The sequence below is a fragment of the Chlamydotis macqueenii genome, chromosome 1 (genome assembly GCF_036417535.1).
Source record: "Chlamydotis macqueenii isolate bChlMac1 chromosome 1, bChlMac1.mat, whole genome shotgun sequence".
In the NCBI taxonomy this organism is placed as follows: Eukaryota; Metazoa; Chordata; class Aves; order Otidiformes; family Otididae; genus Chlamydotis; species Chlamydotis macqueenii.
The window spans coordinates 211,657,036-211,679,661 of record NC_141556.1 but is presented as its reverse complement, the minus strand read 5'-3'; the positions used below and the strand labels follow the sequence as shown (position 1 = coordinate 211,679,661).

The 22,626-nt window shown below is 44.7% G+C and overlaps 1 protein-coding gene across 8 annotated transcripts in view; it reads right to left on the bottom strand.

Moving 5' to 3' along the window:
- Positions 1-22,626, bottom strand: part of NARS2 (asparaginyl-tRNA synthetase 2, mitochondrial) — a 65,643-nt gene that overhangs the window by 3,176 nt on the left and 39,841 nt on the right. The window contains exons 8-15 of one of the 8 annotated variants that reach the window (XR_015257518.1): positions 22,377-22,475; positions 21,902-21,939; positions 20,082-20,148; positions 18,550-18,687; positions 15,196-15,222; positions 13,833-14,168; positions 5,290-5,393; positions 1,560-1,693 (exon numbers count right to left, since the gene is read on the bottom strand). Coding sequence is in view for 5 of the 8 variants with exons in the window: in XM_086739708.1 (XP_086595834.1) it covers positions 8,660-8,804; positions 15,196-15,222; positions 17,268-17,365; positions 18,550-18,687; positions 20,082-20,148; positions 21,902-21,939; positions 22,377-22,475 (612 nt within the window). In the remaining 3 variants the exon portion in view is untranslated. Of the gene's footprint in view, positions 1-1,559; positions 1,694-4,860; positions 5,162-5,289; positions 5,394-7,999; positions 8,805-13,832; positions 14,169-15,195; positions 15,223-17,267; positions 17,366-18,549; positions 18,688-20,081; positions 20,149-21,901; positions 21,940-22,376; positions 22,476-22,626 lie in introns of those variants that run through there. The other 7 variants (XR_015257519.1, XM_086739708.1, XR_015257517.1 and 4 more) reach the window with 7 other exon arrangements.

The following is a 22,626-nucleotide window of genomic DNA, read 5'->3' as shown; positions in this document are numbered from 1 at the left end:
CCAGCAGCACCGGCTGCTCTCCATGAGCAGGGGGTGGAACAGTAGCACAGGATGCTTTGATCAGATCATGAGATGGTTTGAAGCATCTTCGCTACATTGTTCTGGCAAAGATGGGCATCGGAGCTCTGATGCCTCAACAGAGACTCAAAAAAGAGAGAAGGGAAGAGATGACTTGCTGGTCAGCAGTGGTCAAGGTGCACACGCTTCCCCGGTCCGTTTGCTCGTGGTGGCGATGGGAAAACAACGGATTAAACCTGCTTTGTTCCTTCCTTTGCTGGAGATCCTGGCAAAAGCCAGCACATCCCATCAAGAACGGATGCAGACCCGCTGGGCAGCACAGGGAGAGGGCTGCGAGGTGCGGAGCTGGCCGGTGGATGCAGCCAGAGGACATCCCCAGTCCTTGCACTTGGAGATAATGAAATGGGTTTTCCTATTCAGGAGCCACAGTCTAAGCTGGAGCCCAGTTCTGCTTCCCTCGGTAAACTGGACAGTTAGAAATAATTTTGCCTGGAGCTAAGCTGGGAAATAGCAAAATATTTCTCAGTTTTGGGCCCAGACAGAGCTGCTTGATGCCGGGTCCTTCCTTCTAGGATGGACAAGTTCCTCTTGCAAACTCTCCTGCCTGGATCCAGATACAGTTTTGGCAGCTAGGTTTACCCTTTCTTTTTTTTTTTATTTTTTCCCCACTTAACACTGTTTCCACCATGGAAAAGAAGGAAACGGGGAGTTTTCCTATTTTTTTTCTCACCTTCTCAAGACAGAAAACCATTGTAGCACTGCTCAGTGGAAAGAGCACCAGGCAGTGCTCCAGACACAGACACTATTCTGATTTAAGCATAAAGGCCACTTCATTCTTGTTTTTTTTTCCCCCCGATGAGCCCAGAAGCTCTGTATGGAAAAGACTCCCTCTATGGACACTATTTGGCACAATGAGGCTTTGACCGCAGCTGGGCCCAGGGCAAGCAACCATAAAACAAACGATAATAAAACAAGCGGGGAGAAATCTTCGCCGGGCTCCCCTGCCTGTTTACCCGACCCTAGGATACTCTCCCATCCTTAGGCATTACTTCCAGAGCAGATGGTGCTCTGTGGTAGAGCAAATGAGCAATTATCCTCCCGACACCCCGCAAGGCCTCCCCGCATGCGATGGCAAGAAGTTACTTCACCCCGAGCTAAGAGCTGTTGTCTGGCTTTTCAGCATAATTGGATGTAATCAGGTTTAATTTGGTTGGTGCAGTAACTCCGAAGACTTTTGTAACTGGATTACTGTCGGCTCAACGATCATGTGCCATTATATTTGCTGGTCAAAACAGAAACCAGAATAAAACCAGATGCTTTCTCCCTAGTCTTCCTTCCAGTGACACCCCTTCAGGATATGAGCTTGCACTGTATGGTCAACATAATGAACTAAAAATTCTATTAGAAGGAGGAAGTCATTGATGTCATCTTACGTTCAGGCCTCTCCTAGAAAGCGTAAATTATCTGGAGGATGTACCTCTACGTTTGTTTACAAGCGTAGATCATGCACAGCTTAGAGTTAAAGCTACTGGAGCACAGACCTGTGATGCAGAAGAGCTTTGAGATGTATAAATCGTATTCTCCTTACTGTCCAAGTAGGTGAGACCATGAGCAGGAGTGAATGGCTGATGAGGAAGGAGTTCCTCAGGTCCCATTTTCTGCTGTACGTCACCAGCTGAGAACAAGGAATAGATAAAATGTTGTGTTTATAGCAGCCATATCTCTACCACAGGTCATCTATAGGTGAGAGTGGCACCTGGGAAAGGTAACAAAGCCAGCAGCGTAAATACCTTATTTTCAGCCCCCACTCCAGCTCCTACCAGTATTAAGTGACTGAAGCAGCATGTAAAAGCTCGTTCCTATCATATTTTGAAAATTCAAGACCCTGTGCTCTTTTCTAATGACCCTGAAATGCTGAGACGTAAGACACGCTGAGATCCTCCTGACAGATGCTGAGGTCAGGCAAATGGACCCTGAAACACGGCACTTTTTTTTCTGGAGTAAACACAGTTACATTATAAGTTCTTGTGGTTTCAAAGCATTTTAGGCCATTTGGAAGCGTAGGAAGCATATTATATTCCTGGTTGAAATGTCTTCTGCATTTTAGACAAACACCTCCCAAAATTCAGCTTGATTTTGAATTGCAGATCAACCGTAAAAAGACCAGAGCATGAAGAGGCTTCCCCAAGATCAGCGGCAAAGGATGCTCTCCAGCTCCCAGTCCCAAAAGCTCCAGAGCAGCCGCCCTCACGGCCGAACGCTGTTAAGCTGTAGACGCAAGCGTACGCATCTCTGGTTTTGACCAGATGGCTATTTCCAGTTTCTAATGATCTGGGAAATGAACACTTCATAATGTTCTGTCTCAGAGGGTTTAGCACCAACTTTCTTCCTTTTTTTTTTCCATACCAGTACTGTTACAGATGGCACCAAATCTCAATCATGGACTGGAGTAACACGGCGCTAAAACCACCGTACTCCAAGGAGACGGCAATCTAATCCTGCCTGGCAAGTCATCCATCAAGTTCTTTTAACTAACAGGCTCATGAAATCTGTTAAATCCTTGAACCCTGAACTTCCTAAATCACCATAAATGCTAATAATTTATTAACGCCGTTATTAGTAATGGAATTTGAAAGACTGTTTGAAGCCAGGGTATAAACCAGGCTCTCGGATTTGATTTGCATGGTTATTTGGGTTTTGCAAATAACTTTGCAAATAACTTTGGGCAAAGTTCAAGGGTGATAGGGAGAAGCACCACCCGTGCACGTTTACAGAGAGGCACCTGAAGCACACCCTTCCCAGCACTTCAGCCGCCGCGCAGAGGCCCTTCTCGGCGGCTACGATGCTGTGTACACGCTGTTGGGCAAGCCTGAACGCGCAGGGTGATTTATTCAGACTAAATAACTGCAGAGGTCATTCCAAGCGCTTCACGGAGACGCCATCGTGGGATCCCAACCTGCCGGAACGAGGCTTCACCGGTTACAGCGATGCTGGAATCTCTGCAGTAGGTAAGTGCTTGCAGCTGGATCTCCTGGAGCTGCAAACTGGCTAAGCAGTGATTTTCTGTAACTTCATGAAGAAATGGGAGAAACCTTGTCTAAACTCAGGCAGGGGAGCCTGGAAATCTAACCCTGATCCTGCCTCTTGCTTCCCTCCATAGCCTCTAGCAAGTCCCTTCACGTATCCCTGACTTTTCTGCACCCACCTGGAGCACCACAGCTGCGTGAAGAGCCCTGGCAGCAGCAAGACAGAGAGGTCAGGAAGCCCTGAAGTTGTCCAGGGTGGGTGTCTAGCTGTCTCCTTGTTTGGATGGGCAGCCCGTGGCCACGCGTTCATCAACAGAGCAGCAGCAAAGCTAAGGGACAAGCAGAAAATGGGAGACCTCCGTCTCAAAAGGTCTCTCCCAGACCAGACTATGATTTTTTTTTTCTGAGCAGGTTGCGTATTTTCTTGCCACCAAGCTGTATAATCTGCGACTTCTGAAAATTTAGACCTCCATTTTTACAGCACAAACAAGTGTCAGTACCTGCTCAAGACAGCAAGATACGCAGCTATTGGTGAAGAGCAAAAAGCAAGACCAAGCTTTGCAAAGAAAATTAAAAATGTACTCCGTTGGCTGCCTCAAGTTATTCAGAAAAAATCAATTGTAAGAGTAATAAAAATAAACAGCAGGATTGCTATCTCTCTGGAAGGCCTTGGGACATGCAGGGATAGATAAAAATCACTGACACGCAGTCTAGGATCTTGGAAATGCCAAAAATGTGTATGAAACCGGATCAGTCGCAAACATCCTGCCTTGCTTCTGAAGTCATTTCATCCACATTTCACCCACAATTGAGCCTACAATTTCTGATGGAGCTGGTATATGTCTTTTAAAAGGCCACGGTCTTGTCCCTGTCTTGCCTTTTCCGTGAAAGCTCTCCCTTTGCCGAACAACTCGCGCAGCAGACACCGAGACGCAGCTGTAGGACAGATAATAACACATTTCACAGCAGCAATAAAACAACGGGAGCCATAATTTCTTTGAACTCCGGGTCAAACTTGTTGCTAGCCAGCTCTGGAAGAACTCGTATAGTAAATTACATACGTCCCTCTACCAGCAGGATCATAAAATAAAACTTTACAATCCTTCCGAAGGTCACCGCTCTGCGACAAATAGTAAGACAAAACAATAAATTCGCCCCCGAGACCACCATTTTTGTGACTTCGGCAGCTTTGGTTAGCTCTGAGGAAATCAGAACCTTGACAACCTTTATACAAAGCCTTTCTTATTTCTCCTTTGGACCCATCTCCCACATCTCGCCAAGCGTAAGGCAGAGGCTAAACCAACAGTAATAACGACTGTTCTTGGTTTCAGCAGCAAAGCCACATTTATCTCAATACACACATTTAACGGAAACAAGGACCAAAGTGTTTCTTGGCAAATTAGTCCCCTTCTCCCCCCAAAGAAAAACACATCTATAAGCTATTTCCAAAACAATCAATATTAGTCCAGCAAGCAAAACTCTACGTTACATTTCCCATCAAAGTCTTGGCATTCCCTCGAACAAGCGATGCTTTCTAAATTACAACTACTACCAAATAAACTGGAGAGAGGACTGCTGAGCTGGGCACCTCATTGCTTTTTTTTCCCCCCAGGTCTAGGGGCCTGAATGCAGGTAATTCAGGTAAAATTCAGGTAATTCAGGTAAAATGCAGGTAATTCAGGTAAAAGCGCTGGTCTACTGACTTTGAAACACTTGGCCCAGCGACGGATTTTTTCATCTATGCTTGTATGGAAGCTAGGACAACAGCCCAAGATCTAGACACTGCTATGGTATCCCGACATAAATCATAAGGGGAAGAAGAGCAACCTCTACTATTAGCTTCAGAGCATGCATTTGCTCTCCCGTGGATTTAAAACCAAAAAGACTGAGAGATGGCGTTAGTTCCGCGGGTATTATTTTTTTAATTAAAAATAGAGTATGTCAAGATACTTTCATCCTGCACATAAAAATCTTAAGTAAAGGGATTATCTGATATTCCTGAAGTGAAAACAAAGGTTTTCCTCTAAACACTCTTCTGAGAGGCTGGCATTTGGTTATGCAAAGTTTACGGCACTGCTCTTTTATTCCCAGCCGTGTTGCTCTCCCATCACTCCATCCTAACGGGGCAAAGCCACAGAGGCAGTAATCAATGACACCGATTCTTCCTCTGAAGATCAAAGTCAGGACAAACCTGAAAAGAGGCAGAGCTAGCCGCCAAGGAACTGCAACTTCAAGAAATACTTACCGAAAGGATGCCGGCAGAGACCGTGCTGGTCACCTGGGCTTGAGAGCTGACTGCTCACCCCAGTGTAAGGTGCTGCACCACACGTTCAGGCTACGAGATGATTCCTGTGTGCAAAGAATAACACTCTCAGCAAAGATGTAGCAAGAAAAATGGCTTAAACCTTAAGAAATTCTTGGTGCGTTACCCTGCCTACGTATCCAAGAACGACCTCCCCTGTCCTCCAGATTAACTTCCGTTTCATTCTGAGAGAGGAGATTGGAAGGAAATACATGACATTCCACATGGAAATCCCAGGGAAAACGTCGCATTCCTTGGCGATACCGGCCGATGTTACATACACGTAGTGCGATGCAAACGATGCCAGCCTGGAGGGAAAGAGTGGCTCCCACCCTCGCTGGGCCCCCATAAATCAAGCTTCTCCCAAGAACGCCAATCTCTGCATTAACCCTAAGCTGTATCATCACGCACACTCAGCCTCTACCTTCTCCCCTCTCCCACCACTACGGAAAACAATGCACGTTGAAGGCTGTTTCCAAGACTGGACAACCCTTTCCTCTCTCTCGTCAGCCTGAACGTTCTGTTGGGAACGATCCCGCTCCCCTCCTGCTTATTCTGCCAGATTACTGGGGGTACATTTTTGGATGAGCGTTTAGACCCAAGGGCAATGCCCCCTTACCTCAACCCTGCCCATCGAACCTCCAACTCACCACGGACCTTTGAACAAAGTAGAAATACCCGTAGAAGACAGGGGAGACCTCTCCTCTTGGACATAGTCGGAAATGCGCCAAGAATCACTCATGATGCATTCTTACTACACTTTCCTTAAAAATCTGCTTTTCTGCAATGGTTGCAACCAGAAAAACAAAAATACAAACAAAAAAACACCAAAACAAACAAAAAAACCCCAAAACCTTTGACATACCTTCGTACACCTACCTACCTACAAATCCTTCTGTCCTGCAACCTCTTATCAAGGCAAAGAATGAAGGGTGGGTCACACCAGCCCTCGGTTCTTGCAAGCTGTCACCTCGTACAAAGCCCTGACAACCACTCTGCAAGCCTGTTTGAAACGGTCCTGCTGGCCTTCCCTGTGACTTGTGACTCACGCCACATCATCCTTTTTGGCACCTTCCATTGTCTTCTTCTCTACACCTTATTTTTCACCTGATGCTGGTCAGCCCCACCCTGCCCATTCCATCTGACATCTCCTAGGGTGACCAACAACCTCCCACTGACAACAGCCTGTTGACGCCAAAACCAACACAGCCAGCCCAGAGCCGCTGCGGGGACGCAGAGCGGACAGGAGGGAGACAGTTTTGCCATCCACCCACTCTGTTTTCAGCAGATGGGCTTCCAGTTCAAGCGCTCTCGTTTACCAGTGACTAAGGATCTCAGTAAGGACACCTGCTGAGCGCAAATTATTTAGGGACGTGGTATGGATGGGGCTGTTCGGCAGCTCTACTCTTTCCACACCCTTATGCTGAGAGAAGTAATTCCAAAATGTAAAGGCCAGCAAGAACATTTAAGACAACCCATTAAAAGGCGAGATGGTCCAAACACAAGAAGATCCTCGAGTGTTTGATGTAGGAACTTCTCAGCGGTTTCAAAAGGCAGGTGCTTGAACCGTTTGGTGGAACCAGACTCACCAGCTCAGGCTGTACCGGGAAATGCAAACCAGCAAGGGCACAGTTAACACCTGCCTAATCAAGCGGATGAAGGAGACACGAAAAAAAAAAATCTTGATATGCAGAGGATGTCTCAGTGCATGCAACAAACACCCCAAACCAATGATCTTGTGGCGATCTTGTTTGCATGATCCTAAGACGTAAAAGCCCCAGTTGTGGACCAAACTGAAACATGGCAGGTGCCACGTGACATAAATTTATATTTTTATACACTGCAGGTGCAGACAGCCCTACCAGCGAGAACTGCGACTGCAGTACTACCAGCGCAATGCTCTTTGATTACTATTTTTCAATTCCTTTCATCTGCTCAGAAAAGAAGTCTTCAGGGCTGCTCTGCAGCCGCTTCACGTTGTACATGGCAGTTTACACGAGGTTCATCAGCAATAAGACTGTTACCTTGCTTTTTCTCTTCATAGTTATTGTTTACGCTGCGGCGTCTGGGGCTCCAGTAAGCGCTATGCAAATGTCCATTTGCTCCATTGTGATAATTTGGAAGGGAAGAAGGACGCTGGAAACCCTCAGTTCAAGTCCCAAATAAACCACTGGTTTCCAGTTGCCTTGGGCAAGTCACTTGATCTTCCCAAAATCCCGTCTTCAAAATAGAAATGAATATTTCTTTACCTGGCAGGGGAGCTGAGAGCCTAAACCCGTTAAAGACTGCAAGGAGTTCAGATCCTATAGTGAAAGCATCTGTCGGTTGTTTCAAAATATAGACCAAACTGCTTGGTCTGATGAGCACATGAGATACTTTCTCAATTAACAACAAGAAAAAAAGCAAAGCAACAACAAAAACCCACCAATAAACTGCAAGCTGGATCTGGAGAGCTGAATGGACTCTCATCTCACTGAACATTTCTTTCTGCTACGAACATGTGCTCTCTTGGAGACAGAAAACAGACATCTCCTGCAGAAGAGGTGCAACTAATTTGAGAATACAGAAAAGGAAACATCTACCAAAGACACCGGAGGGAATGCTGTGATGCTGCATGCTACGGTTTTAGAACAGGAGAAGAAACCATACAGAGTTACAAAACAACATGGTGTGCATCTTTATTGATGATTCACAAAAATAAACATCGCTCACCTAATTCACTCCAGTAGCTCCAAGATGACATTTTGCCTTGCTAGGTTTGGCTGACTTTTCCAAGGTAAACAATATTTGCTTTGAATTTGGGATGGGGAGAATCACACTTTACAGTAGTCATTTCGTAAGAGCAAGTGCATCACAGCTGTGACAATACCTCACAATTTTATAACATTCCATCTTCAAAGCACCATGCAGGCTATTAAAGCCCCACAGCAGTCTTGGCTCCCAGTCCATTTTAGGTCACACTTCCTTATTAATATTTCTCATAAAACCCCCACTACCTCCCAACAACGCTTATTCAGTACTTCCATGGCTCGTACCGGTCTCTCGAGAATCTTAACTCTTCAGTTAAGCGGGATTTATTAATACTCCTGAAGTGCACTGAAGCCATGAACTGCTATCAAATTAACTGCAAGCGTGCTTCCATCATCTCACCAGAACATACATTATTTTCAATAAGCCAGTATGAAATTTACTGAGAGTTTCACTGATACAAAAATTCTCTTGATTTCCTACTAAAACACACTTAGTTGTGTCCTAACGCGTTAAATACAGAGAGTCACACCAGCGGCTTGCTCCGCCTGGGTCAACTGCTGAGCTACAGGAGACAGGAGTGAGAAAACCTGGGGAAAGGAATAACATCTTTGATATTGTCAACTCCCAAGATGAACTGCAGGTAGCGTTCGAACCCCATTCCGAAGCCTCCATGAGGAACCGAGCCGAATTTTCGCAGGTCTAGATACCTGTAATTTAAACAGACAGTTACATTTGCAGCACGGTTACGCTGATGTCATTACAGAGAGCTTTTTATCTAGGGTTTTGCTTTCCATCTTAATTACTTTTCTTTGACCCCAAGCAGCGTGGACTTTTGCCAACACAGCCGGCGTTGGTCAGGGGTGTGAAGAGGTGCGATTCCCTGAGAGGGAGAGCTGTAGTAGCTCTGATCATATTCAGAGCATCTTTATAAATTTTAGTATCTAAAATATCGTAGCAGAGGCACAAACCCAGGTTCCTACACAAGCACAGAACATTTCCGCTGTCAGAGCTGGAGTTGTCTGCTTGGGTTCCTTTAGCCCTTCCCATGCTGGTGCGGAAATCTGCCCTACGATAAATTCTTTCATTTTTTGTCTTCCTTTCAATAGTCTAAGTCATTTCAGTTCCAGTAATTTCTTCAGAAGCTAAACAGATCTTGCTATCTGCTGAATATTCCTTCAGATTTATTTATTTTTTCTTTTAAGGTAATTATGATGGCTTTTTGTTAACTTTTTCCCCCATCACTCTTACAGACCGACTCATTAATTTCCACAGGTCCAAGATTTTTTGCTGAGTTACGACCTTCTCCAAAAATGAGAACTGGAACAAGACATTTCATTTTGGAGAACAGCACTTGTTCTGCACAGAAGGCTCAGGAAAAGTTTGGAAGCAGATATTTCAAATATAGGGGTGTTAACAAGATTGTGATGGTTCTCCTTTAGAGTACCCCGCTTCCCAGCTGAACTGTAGCTGGTGTGATACACAGGAACTGTATTTGCAGCTATAAATTGTCACCGACAGTTTTATTTTAATAGGAGTGACAAACATCTGAGTGGTCCTACTGATTTACGAGGCCACTTACGAGCTCGCTGAGGCCACAAAGTTGTTTTTCTTTATATGATTGAGTGACTCCAGATGTATTACATGCTTCTAATCTTTGTGTATGAATATTTTATCATCCCAGTTTAAAAAAAAAGTCAAGTATACTTAAATCTAAGTGCACATATATGTTTTACTACTTAGGCAGTGGAGTAGAGGGGGTAAACCACTGTGAAAAAGAAAGAAGATTGGACTGATTGTAATAAATGGCTTTCCAAATTTTAACTACTGCTAATGACCTGCAAGGAAAAAGTATATGTGTGTGTGTATATATATATTTATACATATTAATATGTAAAATATACATTATATATGTAAGTGTACTTGCTTAAATGTATACATTATTAAAGTGCACCCGCTTGGACTTCAGAGTTTTGTTGGCTTGAAGACTACATTTGAACAGAGTGAAGCCAAAGTAACGCCACTGATCACCTCTGCTTGCAAAATAAAAATACTCTCCGACAAATTCTACATCTGCAAGACATCACTCTGCCAGACTCAGTTTGTCAGTACGCCTTTCATACCAGAACTATGATTTTTCCTTGCAGTAGTTAAAATTTGAGAAGCCATTTATTACATTCAATCCAGGCTTCAGGTACCAGCACGGACACACAAAGCGCAGTTACGCCTCTACTGGAAGTTGAACAGCAGGCTCAAGAGTGGGACACACGTGCTCTCTATCTGTGCTGCTGGGTGGCAGCTTGGCTTGCTAAGGCTCAGTTGTACCCACCCCACACCTTCTGATGAGGGTTAGGCTTAGGATACGAACACGTAGGCTGTGCAACAGCATGGTGGTCTTCATTTCTGTCCACTTCATGCAGGCTGTATTAAGAAGAACTTGAGTTTCTGCTAATACACCCGGAACCGCTTCCGGGGAGCTCCACTTAGCAGTTTTTCAAGGTTTTGGAAGGAGGATGGTGGGCAGATCTGATGCTGAGGGTGGTGACTTGTGAAAGACGAAAGACCTCATAAATGGGAGGGATATGGGTGCTGGCAGATCAAACTGCACCAGGTCAGTAGTTCTGAGAAGAACTGGCCAACGAGCTGGTGACAACTCTAGCTGCCACCAGTAAGACAAATAACAGCGCAAACATTTCTGATGATGTCTCTAAGCAATATCCCAGCCTGTGCAAAGACAGCTGAGACTAAGCCTAGCATCTTTTCTCCTCTTTTGCTGGCAACAGAATTTATAAAGTCATTGTAAGGAGATGAAATAACTCAGCTTCTTCCAGATGAACAATAATAAGTTCTACCCTCGCTTATCCAGGGCTTTCATCTGCAGATCTCAAAGCACTCTGAGAAGCCATTTTGGCAAAAGGAGCGAAACAACATCCATTACAGTCAATGGAAAAAGTCCATCAAATTTAACGTGCCAAGGATCAAGCCTGTGAATCCTTTCTGATGACTGTGCTTAGAAGAAGCAAAGGAATTGAGAAATTTTCCATTCTTCCTAGATGAAAGAAAAAGTAACTGCCTGGAGATGAAGAGAAAATTCCCTTTAGGCTGGAAAATGCTCCCTGAGGTTTTCCTTCATTCAATCGTCTCCAGACACTGGATGTTTCTCACCTCAAAACCAGCCATGAACTAGTCTAGCTATTTCTCCTACTAGCTTACACTTAAGGGGAGAGCTGAGCCCTCCATTGGCAATGGGGGGACTGTGCAACATTATTCCACAGGGGAAATAAGTTTCTGTGACCCCAGCTAGCCCCAGAGTTCATGTTTTGGACCTGGAGGACTGGTAGTTCTTCAGAGATTTGAATCTTACTAAAGTATGTGCTGCAACAATGTCCTCTGGCAATGAATTCCAGGAGCTTGTTATGAGCCAAGTCAGAAGAGCATTTCCTTTCATCCTTTTAAAAATCTATACCCTTTTATCCTGATCACGAGCTCCTGTGCTGCACGGCAAGGCACTATGAAGATCAGTGCTCTCTTGGTGACCATTTACAAGCAGAATGTATTCTTTTTGGTCTCCTTTCAAAACAAATATAATCTTGATCTTTTATGTAACCCCCTCGTTATACTGAAGCCTCCGCAGCCAATTTGAAAAAAGTAAGGCTGAAAGAACAAAGATATTGCAGTCCATGAAGCTCAATATTCTACCGGAAAAAAAAAAGGAAAAAAACAGGCTAATGAAAAACTACTAGTGAAATGACATTTGAAAAACCATTTTGTTGAATGTTTCAGGCTCTGATGCTGGGTAGAACACTGTCTTTGGTTTCAGACAGTTTCTGCTCTGCTATATTTTTTTTTTGGAATCTATGAAAAAAAAAAAAGCAGCATTCAGGGGGATCAATCTAAAACATTCCCATGGACACGAGCGGGGTTTGGGCATATTTTGGCTGGCTGTAGCACTGACTTTCTGCCTGCCTTTGTATGGCCCAGCACAGCACTCTGATTTCTCCCCAAAACAAGAGTAACAGGACCAGGTGCCTGTGAAGGACAGCGATGGGCTACCTGTTTTGGCTGGGCTCTGAGGGAGGTTAAAGGAGGACAGGAATGCTGTCACTGGCCATGGATTGCAAGTGGCTCACCAGCGCTGCTGTTCCTTACATCCAACTTCTCCTTTCTACCTCCTTTCTATAAGGACCCAACTGAACACTCTAGCATTCAAGCTTTAAAGAAAATTAAGCAATTAGAGCCCACATAGCTCAATTTTCTCCATCTAAAGCAGGAGCAAGGCCAAGGCAACACAGGAATACCCACTCTAAGACAGCAGATAACACCTGCTCTGCCACTGTGTACCTTCACCAGGAGACAGAAAGGTACCTGCACTGGAAAGGGTTCAGGATGAGGCCATCTTCTTCATTGATGCACACGATGACAATCAGAGTATGGAAATGGGTGCCCTAGATGTAGAAAGTCTGTCTGAAACACTGCCCAAGCTGATGGTAGTGGGGACACTGTTCATTACAAAGTACCTGCTCGTGCTACGCCGGCACCTGGAGGCTATAAACAGTATCAGGACCACCACTTACACGGCGATATACTCAGTACTCCCTGGCCACAGAGAAAGGAAATTACTTCCCAGAGTAAACTCTGACTGCCAGACTTTTCCACCTCTCTTCCACAGACATTTCCAAGTCTAGCCAAGATCAGCATCTACAGCACTGAGCTCTTTTCTCTCTGCAGTTCAAAGGAAGAAGTGTGACAATGAGATAAAATAACTCTGCAAAATCAAGCCAAATCCTTTTGCTACTCATAGTCTTTATGGAAAGAAACCTGCACAACAGGAAAGATGTAGAGAACTGAAGATTCAGAGGACTTTGACCATGCCCCTTTATCTCCTTTTTTTTTTTGAAAAGCTTTCTAAAAGGTAGAAATGGGCAGAAGCACAACAGTATTTCAGATCATCAGGTGCCTCTCTGCCCAATGTTTCTCCCACAAAAAAAGGCATTCCTGAAGCTGTCCTAGAAGTAGTCAGCCCCAACAGTATCCTCCTGGTTAGTGGGAGAAGAAAACAGGTAGAAACAGAGATACAGCAATATATAAAATGGATTTCAAAAAGGGATTGCATCTCATACAGCTGCCCATTCTAAAGTCAGCAAATGTATTCAAAAAGGAATGACTCAACTGTTCTTCCAGGAGTTTGTGAGCCAGCTTTGGAGACTAAATTCAATCACTAAATTGGAGGAGATTAATTTCAGTCTCTCCTGCCACCTCCACTGAAAAGATGGATACTGGCAAACCACCGACCTGTTTTCTGGCAGATTCTGGACTACAGTCCAGAAGCATCCAGGATTACTCCTATCCTGCACCTTCCTAGGACACCAGACCCTGCTATGGCAGGGGGTAACAAGAGTTTTAATCTTCTCTGGGAAGTTACATCATCCGTGACAGAGTGTAGGGAACAGAGGAGGAAAGAATTTCCAGATTGTGATTGCTACATAGCACATGAAAATGCAAATGGCTGACCGACAATGTCTTAATCTTCCCTCTTGAGGGAAGCATGAGGCATGGGTGAACTATCTTAGTAGTGCTGGAAGGCTCTCCCACTGAACACCAGACCTCCTCAGGCTGTATCTCAGCATCTAGCCACACAACTGATGATCCTTGGGCAGGATAATCCTTCCCCTCAGATGAAGTGACACAGTGTATTCCGGCCCAGAAACTCAAACAATAAAGGCAGACATTTCATTCACCCTGTTTGCAAACGGATGATGTAAAGGTCTTCCATGCGCTGGGCTGTTCTAGGTGAGCTGCATCAAGAGGAGCGTGGGCAGCAGGTCGAGGGAGGTGATTCTGCCCCTCTGCTCCATTCTGGTGAGACCCCACCTGCAGCACTGCATCCCGTTCTGGAGCCCCCAACATCAGAAGGGCATGGACCAGTTGGTGAGGGTCCAGAGGAGGCCACGAAGATGATCAGAGGGCTGGAGCAGCTCTGCTGTGAGGACAGGCTGAGAGTTGGGGCTGTTCAGTCTGAAGAAGAGAAAGCTCTGGGGAGACCTGATAGTGGTCTTCCAGTGCCTAAAGTGGGCCTACAGAAAAGACAGGGAGAGACTCTTCAGCAGGGCCTGTTGTGACAGAACGAGGGGTAATGGTTTCAAAAGAGAGGAAGGTAGATTTAGATTAGATATTACACTGAGGGTGGTGGAACACTGTCCCAGGTTGCCCAGAGAGGTGGTGGACGCCTCATCCCTGGAAACATTCAAGGCCAGGTTGGCCGGGGCTCTGAGCAACCTGACGTGGTTGGAGATGTCCCTGCTCCTTGCAGTGGGGTTGGTCTAGATGACCTTTGAACGTCCCTTCCAACCCAAACCATCCTATGAGTCTATGATTCTATGATTTTATATTGTGGTAAAAGGAGAGCGCAGAATCCTACACTTACTCTGCTTTTTTTCAAGACAGCCTCCCTAATGATCACTCCAAATACTGCAGAGTATTTGAACTCACTCTTCTAAACTTAAAATTCTCCGCACTATCACCTCTCAGTAGCTGTGACAAAGTACATTCCAAGAAACACTTGTCAAGAGGAACACTAAGATCCTTCTGTCGCTTTAATAGGCTAACTCGTTAATTCAAAGGTTGTTCTGTCTCCCTAACAGGACAGTTTTAAATGCTTCAGCCGCTTTGTTAGGGAAGATTTTTTGACCCAATTGCCCCGTCAATTGCAAAGGGAGCTATTCATAAAGCTGTTAAAGGTCACAAATTGCTTATGGTTCCGTAACTTGTTTATCTCTTGCGATGGCAGTCAGAATGTGTTCAACACGGAACACAGTTTAACGATTTAATATCAAGAATCATTGATGGGTTGTAAACTAGTCCACTTCATGCAATCCTGAAAGGAATGACCTGTGCTATGAGTGGACAAATCGGGAAGATAATGTAAGCAGCATTAGATTAAACTTTGTTTAAATGAACTGGCTGTTCCATTTAGACTGGCAGTGATGGCAGGGCAACTGGGCCAAGAAACATCCCCTCAAGAACAGGATCAAAAAAATGAAACAGTTGTTTAAAGAGTCTCAAAAGAAGGAATACAGCTTGCAGACTAAGACAGTGTCTTACCATTGGTAGGTATCTGCGAGGCCTAATCTGTGGAACAAAAAGAAAATGCCTTGTAAGTAAAGGAACAGAGGAGAACCACATGAGCAGTACTTGCCTGGAAGAGAACGCTACAAGAAAAGGGAGGATCTGATGACTAAACTCACTTAAAAAGGGAAAGGCCAGAAATTAAGGGAAGACACCATCAGTGGCTGCCAGTTCTGGTGATCAGTAGACAATCCTGAACAGATTCCCAACATGCTTCTTCAAACGTAAAGTTCTGACAACGTACAGGGTTGATCCCAGCTTCCCGCAGAGACTTGTGCATAATCTTAACTTCAAGCATATCAATAACCTACTTGTGAATGTTTGGAGAGCACAGGCCTGAATATTAAATTTACATTGACATGCAGCCAACCTCATTTACGAATGAGTCAAAATCTCTTCACAGGTGGCTACAACTTTTTTTCCAATTGCCCTTTTTCCAATTGCACCTCTTTTTCCAATTGCCACCTGTGCACCCTCTCCCCTTTTCCTGCTGGGAAAATTGTTGGGTTTTTTGCCCCCACTTCTCTGAACACAAACAGAAAACTGTAGGCAAGGAAAGAGTGCTTCTCTCATCCTCAGTGCACTGCAGCTGTCCCTGACAAGGACGTGGAGAGCTATTGTATGAAGTATGTATAAGGAGACAAGAATTCTGTTCTTTATCTCCCTCAGTTATCCTGAGTCTGCAGGAAGGATAATCTAAACGCCTTAACAAAGTATTCGGGCTCAGCAGATCAGATCCTGAGTACTCAAAATTAAGAAAAACATGTGAAAAAAGGTGTTATTTTTCCAGCTTGTCTTCAAAGCAGAGCTATCCTTAAAGGTCACTGAAGACACACCCCATTTGTAGCCTGAAATACTTCCTACGACTTTCCTGACAAACAAGAAAGCCTGGCTTCAGCCTCCACAAGGACCACTCCTGCAGCCCCACACCTCGAGGGCTGCGGACTCCGGATCTCACTAGCAAAACTTCCTAGTGAAAAAGCGCAGCAGACAACTTTGTACTTTGCTTCAGCTGAAGGGCGCCTGCTCTGGGAGAGTTAGCAGGGAGCACGGGGAGTAACATCACCCCACACCACAAACTGAGAATCAATGTTCTGGTGATTTTAATTGCCCTGCACCTTCTGGATTCGTTCTGCTGAAATGGATTTTGCTCTTCTCCACTGACTAGATATATCTCTGCGAGCGTGCGGCTGATTTAAGTGACAAATTCATTCCCAGTGTGCGAACGGTGTTACTCTGGGATTAATCCTCCTCCAAAATAGCATAGCACAAGTGTATGACTGGCACAAATGGACTCATATGAGTTATAAAAGTATCTTTTGAACAATCAGACAGGATGCAGGGAGTAATTGTCTATGAAGAATCACCCAGTCTATAATGTCAATTATTGTTAACTAAACAGCAGCTTTGATATTCTGACACTGAATTTAGCCTAAAATTACTCAAAGTCACACAGTCCAGAACAAAGCAGCAGGGAAAGAGCCCATATGACTCAGTACAAGTCCCAGGCACTTCCAGTGAAGCTTCTCACCAAACTGTCAGCAAAGAACTGCATGCTCTTAAATGATGCCACTGAGGCCAGCTGCACCACAGCTAGCAAGCTTCCCACCAAAACTGCAGTTCCTCAGTTGCACAACGTGATGACAAATACATCTAAGCTCTGTCTACGTGACAACTTCCACCTTCGCAATCCACTCTCCACCACAGAAGTTGTGAAGAAAAGGCTCAAGGATGAAGTGCCTCGCACCAGACCCAGAGACTCCCAGCAGAGCTGAGGTGTTCTGCTGCCCTGGCCTCCTAACACAAAATAAACTCTTCTTCTGTGATGAGCTAAAACAGAGAGACAGATTGCGTGCCTACAACAGAAGCAGAAGAACTTCTTCACCAGTTTGCCATCACCTACTCAGACAAATATCTCAAAGACAAAAATAAGCTGCTTTTAAATAGCATCAGTTGCCCTTCCACTCCTCCGTCTTGCCCACCGCTGAGAGCAGCTGAAACCCTCTCTTGGTCAGGCCAGTCTCCTGGCACCTGTGGGTTTTCCGTACCTCTGTAAGCGTGATTCGAGGAAGGACAGCCGCTCCTCTCTCAAGCTGCCTCCACACAACTCCCCTATTCCTGGTACAAGGAGATCAACAGCTGCAACCTTAAAAGAAAGGAAACTCATTCAAGTCATGCCATATAGCCATTCAGCGTATGGCAGAATTACAGTTGACACTGGCGGCTTTTTGTAAAAAGCTACTGTAATTCTTCCAGAGCCCAGGACAAGTATTTGCACATGCTTGAAAAGTCTCTTGTTGACAGGAAAAGGCTGGGAGGGAACTTTACAATGATAAACATCAATAAGTCTACAGAAAATCTAAACAAGCGCAGTGATGTTCCAGACCGAGGACATCTACAGAAGGTGGTGTGAACTGAACCCCACTAGGTTGCTCGTAGTGCCCTAGGACCTCCTAGTACCTACATGACAACCTGTGCACGTGGGCAAGCCTGCATAGGGCAGAAAGAACCCAACAGCAGCTCACAAGGAAGCAAAGACACATGGGGAAGTTTCCTGAAGCCCTGATTCCCTTAAAGTTTAAGCTGCTCTGATGCTGTAACTTGTGTTTGCCCCCTATCTGCCCCCATTCCTTAAGCCAGCTCTAGTGGTAACGATACCAACGGATCAACGGCATTCATGCTGGATCCAAGCATTAGGATCCGTGTTACCATCCATGCCATTAGGTTTGGGGCAGCTATCTTCTCTGTTTTGTTTTGTAGGGTTACTTTTCTTATCCCACAGCTGAATTCTTGCTAGAATTAAAGCCACTGAGGTCACAGTGGTACACAGTAGGGTAGCTACTCTTCTTAGCAGAAGCAATGCATCAGATTCTCTCAGTTCAACTGGGAAATCAAATCTTCAAAGCATGAGACGCAGGGGAAAAGAGCTTACTTCTTGTGTCCATCTGCTATTTGAGGATTACATGGATGCTACATTTAGATGACGAGAGAATCATGGACTGCATGGACCCATGCAATTTTAGGCATTTCATCTAGCAGTACAGAAGTTTACCGAGAAAAAAAGGAAACTACGGTAAACTTGTCTTAAGAGACTTAAGCAAAAACCTAATGCTACCCAACTCCTGAATCTTCCTCCTCTTGTTGTTCCTGCTTTGGGGATTTCTTCTACAACAGGAGAAAGACTGGACAGGATCAACTGATTGTCACGTCTTATCTTGGACTTCTAGAGTGGAGGCCCAGCAGACGACTATCCTCATCTGTCTATCCATCGGTAGGTGAAGACACACGCCTAGCCAAAAAAAGTGGTGGAAGTGTGACCCATGGACTCACTGTGCGCTGAGGTCCATCTTCGTTGTCCCGCATGTAGAAAGGTTTGAGGTCGTACGGGTAGTTAATCACAAACACGGGGATCTCACCACAGTGCTTCACCAGGTACTTTTCATGTTCCGTTTGGAGGTCACAGCCCCACTGTAAAGACAACAAAAGGGACCTGGGATCCTGTTTTGGTGCACCTTGCCTGTGGCAAGAGACTCAGCAAAATCCCTGCATAGGAAAGACGCGTAGCTTTGAATAACATGAAACCAAGCACAGCAACTTCTCACACAGGCCACCGGGAAAACTTGCTAAGCAGAGTTTCAAGAATTTTAAGGCAGAGCAAAGCAATGAAAATAACATGGTTTCACTTCCACTGAACAGGACCAGATCATCCCTGCATCAAGCCCAAGCATCTGGTATCAAATCAGAAAATAACCCAAACAAACAAAAAAACCCCTCCAAACACATGCTCCACGCAGCTTAAGGGAAACAGGCACCTATCCAAAGTCAGCCCACTCAAGCCAGCAAACCAGCCTTATTTCAGTGTTAACACTGGTATATAGGAAGCAGCTCTGCTGGGCTGACTGCTCTCTTCCCTGCTGTGTCCTGTTACACGCTACATTAATTCTCACTTAAGAAAATCCAGCACTCTATTAAAGCAATTCTTTGTTATGAGAAACCTCAGACATTTGCAATGCCCTTCACTTCTCCTTTCTTCCAGTGATGTTATAAATTCTGTGGCGTTTGACTAGAGACCTCCAGTCCATTACAGGATGTGCAAAGAATGCCGGGAACTGGAAAGGGAAGAGGGGAACAGATATTCTGCAGACTCTCCTTATCTGAAAATAGCCTGAGTTTGCTGTCTCAGATCAAGGTATTACATAGGATTTGAGGTTCTACACCCACAAGACAGTTACCCAGCTGGCTACGAAGATGCCTTCAGCCAGAGGGTTATTTTTCTTAAAGCATCAAAATGAGAGAAACCTTAATCAGTGTGTACATGAGATGAGCACCGCTACAAATGCTCTCCCTTGTGTGTGTTTGAAAGTGTTAGAAAGACCAGCATGTGAATCTCTTCCCCAGGCAACATCTGTGCTTCAGAAAGACAAGGGATTTCCTTCACCTACATCATTGGCTTATTGGTCCTTGTCAAACTTTTGGTGCTATCCTAATATAATTCCTTTATTTGAGGACTATTGCAGCAACTCCCCTTACATAACTGCTACTGAATCCACAACACACTCAGCTCTACTCACAGAGGAAACATAAGTGCTTTTGCCAAAGCCTTGGTCCTTCAACAGCGCGCTCATCACTTCCTTCCCTGCAAACATTACGTGTTGTTCTTCTACAGATCTTGCTCCTTATAGTCCTTATTTCAACCCCAAAGGGCAAAAATAATACAACTGAGTAAACACCCCAGGAGGCAGATAACTTGTATGAAGCAACAACTCTTGTGGTATCAGCAAAAAGAGAAAGGAGATCCACAAAGTTCACGCTGGCTGCGTGCATGGACAGGCACAGGGACAAGCCACCAGGCAAGGACCTACCTCTGGCTTAAAAGTGAAAGTTTGAGAAGCCTGCTTCAAAATTTCCACTGCTTCACTGTAGGAAATTCTGCAAAAGAAAAAAAAAGGTATTTAAGATAACTATGAAAGGAATAATAAGAAAGTTTTCTGGCTAAGTGCCGCACTGGAAAATGAAGGAGGCATTTCCCCACCACCATGCCAACTTGTGCTGTGATGTCAGACTTCCCAGCAAAACTTCTTTGGACAGAAACCAAGAACCATTTTATATGGCAAGAACCCTATGTTTTTAACGCGCTTCAGCTACATGCAGGGCAGGAAGTGCTAAGCTCTCAAGACACTTTCGCATCCTTGCAATGTTGCATTTCAGTCAGAAGTGAGCTCTGCAGAGAATTGCTTCATAGAAATCTGTTTTCTTAAAAAAAATTCCCCAATGTGCCTCATGGGCAGAGCTCCAACAACACAGCTCCGCTGTTCAGCATGGTGTTAGGCAAAAACAACAGCCCAGAGTGCAAAAGGCTTGTAACTGAAACATTTTTATTTTACTTTGTAAAAATAATGAGATTTATTTGCAGCAGTGTTTCTCTACATTCTCCACTGACTTCCACCAGTCCAAAAGAACAGCATCATTATAGAGCAAACAGAAAAAGTGCAGTGAAAGATGCTGCAAGTTTGATAACTGGAAATCAAGACTCAATGGAAGATACTTTTGCTGACAAGTTTTCCACATACCATGGAAATGTTGCGGACAGAGAGAAGAAAGAATAACTCGATCACAATAATTTAATCTCTCTGTATCATTGCTAACTCCAATCATAAACCAAGTTCCCTAAAGAGCACGAGCTCTCTACACCCAGCTACAAGGTTTCACTAATACAGGCAAGGCTTTCGGAGGAAACTCCTCAGGAAGGAATAAATTGCTCCATGTGTTTGGGTTATGAGAGGCCATGGTCCAAATGAGGTATACCACTGGCACAGGGTCAACGCATGTAACTGATGTGTGTGAGCCAGGAATGCCCCAGATCTGCCAGCAGCTGATGAAGAGAGAGACACAGAGAGAGATGAGCTGACTCACTTTTTTTTTCCTTGGATCATGGGAGAAGCTGAGTCCAACTCTGTCCTCTCAGGAATATCAGTTATAGAGAAAGATTAATATGGGGAGAGAGTGACTTTACTGAGGTCTCCCATGGTGTCTTTGCAGGCACAAGGCACAGGGAGGATTTATCACAAATGATCCTGCTGCCCAAGCGTGGCGGTAGCTGCTTAACGGGAAAACCAGTGCTGGGCTGAGCAGCCCTACAACGTTCTGCGGGATGGAGAGCATCACTGAAGAGACAGGCAAGAGTAGGGAGGAGGAGATATTCTTAGGGGCCAAGGAGGGAAACCAAAAACCTTCAGTTCTTTAGCATGCAGAGAACTGGGAAAAGCAGTCGGACAAGCAAGCAGAATAGAAAACCAATTGGGATTTTTAAATATAAAAAAACCTGTTTCATAAAAAGGGAGCTGTTGGAGTAAAAGTGTGAAGGAAGGCAGAGCGATGAAGCCAAGCAAGTGAGCAAAACAGTGCGCAGGTACACGCTGGAAGGAGGATACCCCAACAGAAAGAGTATCTTGTTTAGAGCAAAAAGGCCAGCAGATTCAGATGCCAGTCTCATGCAGAGATGAAAGGGCAACTGGTGAACAGTACAAAGGGAACTGCAATTCATGCTTTTACAGATATATTACGCTAACCCAGATGACAATGGGTTAGGAAAGAAAAAAAAAACAACAGAAAACGACAAACAAAATAGGAACCTTCTCCCCAAAAGCCCTCCTCCAGATCATTTTGAAATAGAAGTACTTACGTCACAAATTTGTTCTTCAGCGTTTGTTCCAACCTGTCCTTGGTCAAAACAAGAAAAACAAAAATGTAAAGCTGCTCTTAAGGGTTCAGAAGCCCCGAGGAAACTCAGAAAAGCTACCTCCCTCTAAGTTTTGATTTGTAGGTCTGCTGATCAAGATGTGGATCGAAATCCACTCACAGCCATTCAGTGCTAAAAAGGTCCCTGATTTTTGGAGCTGAGGATTCACAGGCTGCTAGATGAGGGGACAGCTACCATTTTGCCACATTTGCCAACAGCTACAGAAAGTTGTCTGTTCTTTCTGTGTTGGCCTGAAAAATCACACAAGCTCAGGCCAATTTTTAGCTCTTCATAGTTTGTTAGCACGGGACAACACAGTAAAAAAAAATAATTAAAAAAAAAATATTAAGCCTCCCTATTGCCAAGAGCCCCAAAAACGCATAAAAGGATTGCAGCTCTTTCCTGTCACATTTATTACCTTCTGGGCAGGAGCTATGTATTTATGAAACAGCTCAACATCACGAGGACATCTGGAGAGCACAGTGTTTGTCGCCGTCTTGAAAAGATCTTCTATAACCTGAGAGAGAAAAGAGGAACGCATGAAAAATTAACACTGCTTAGGTATCCCAGACTGCAAAGAAAACACGGCACATATCAGCCAAAGGGTACAGAAGGAGCTTCTGTCCTTCTGCATGGTCAAACTACATAAGAGGGCACCAGCTTGCTAA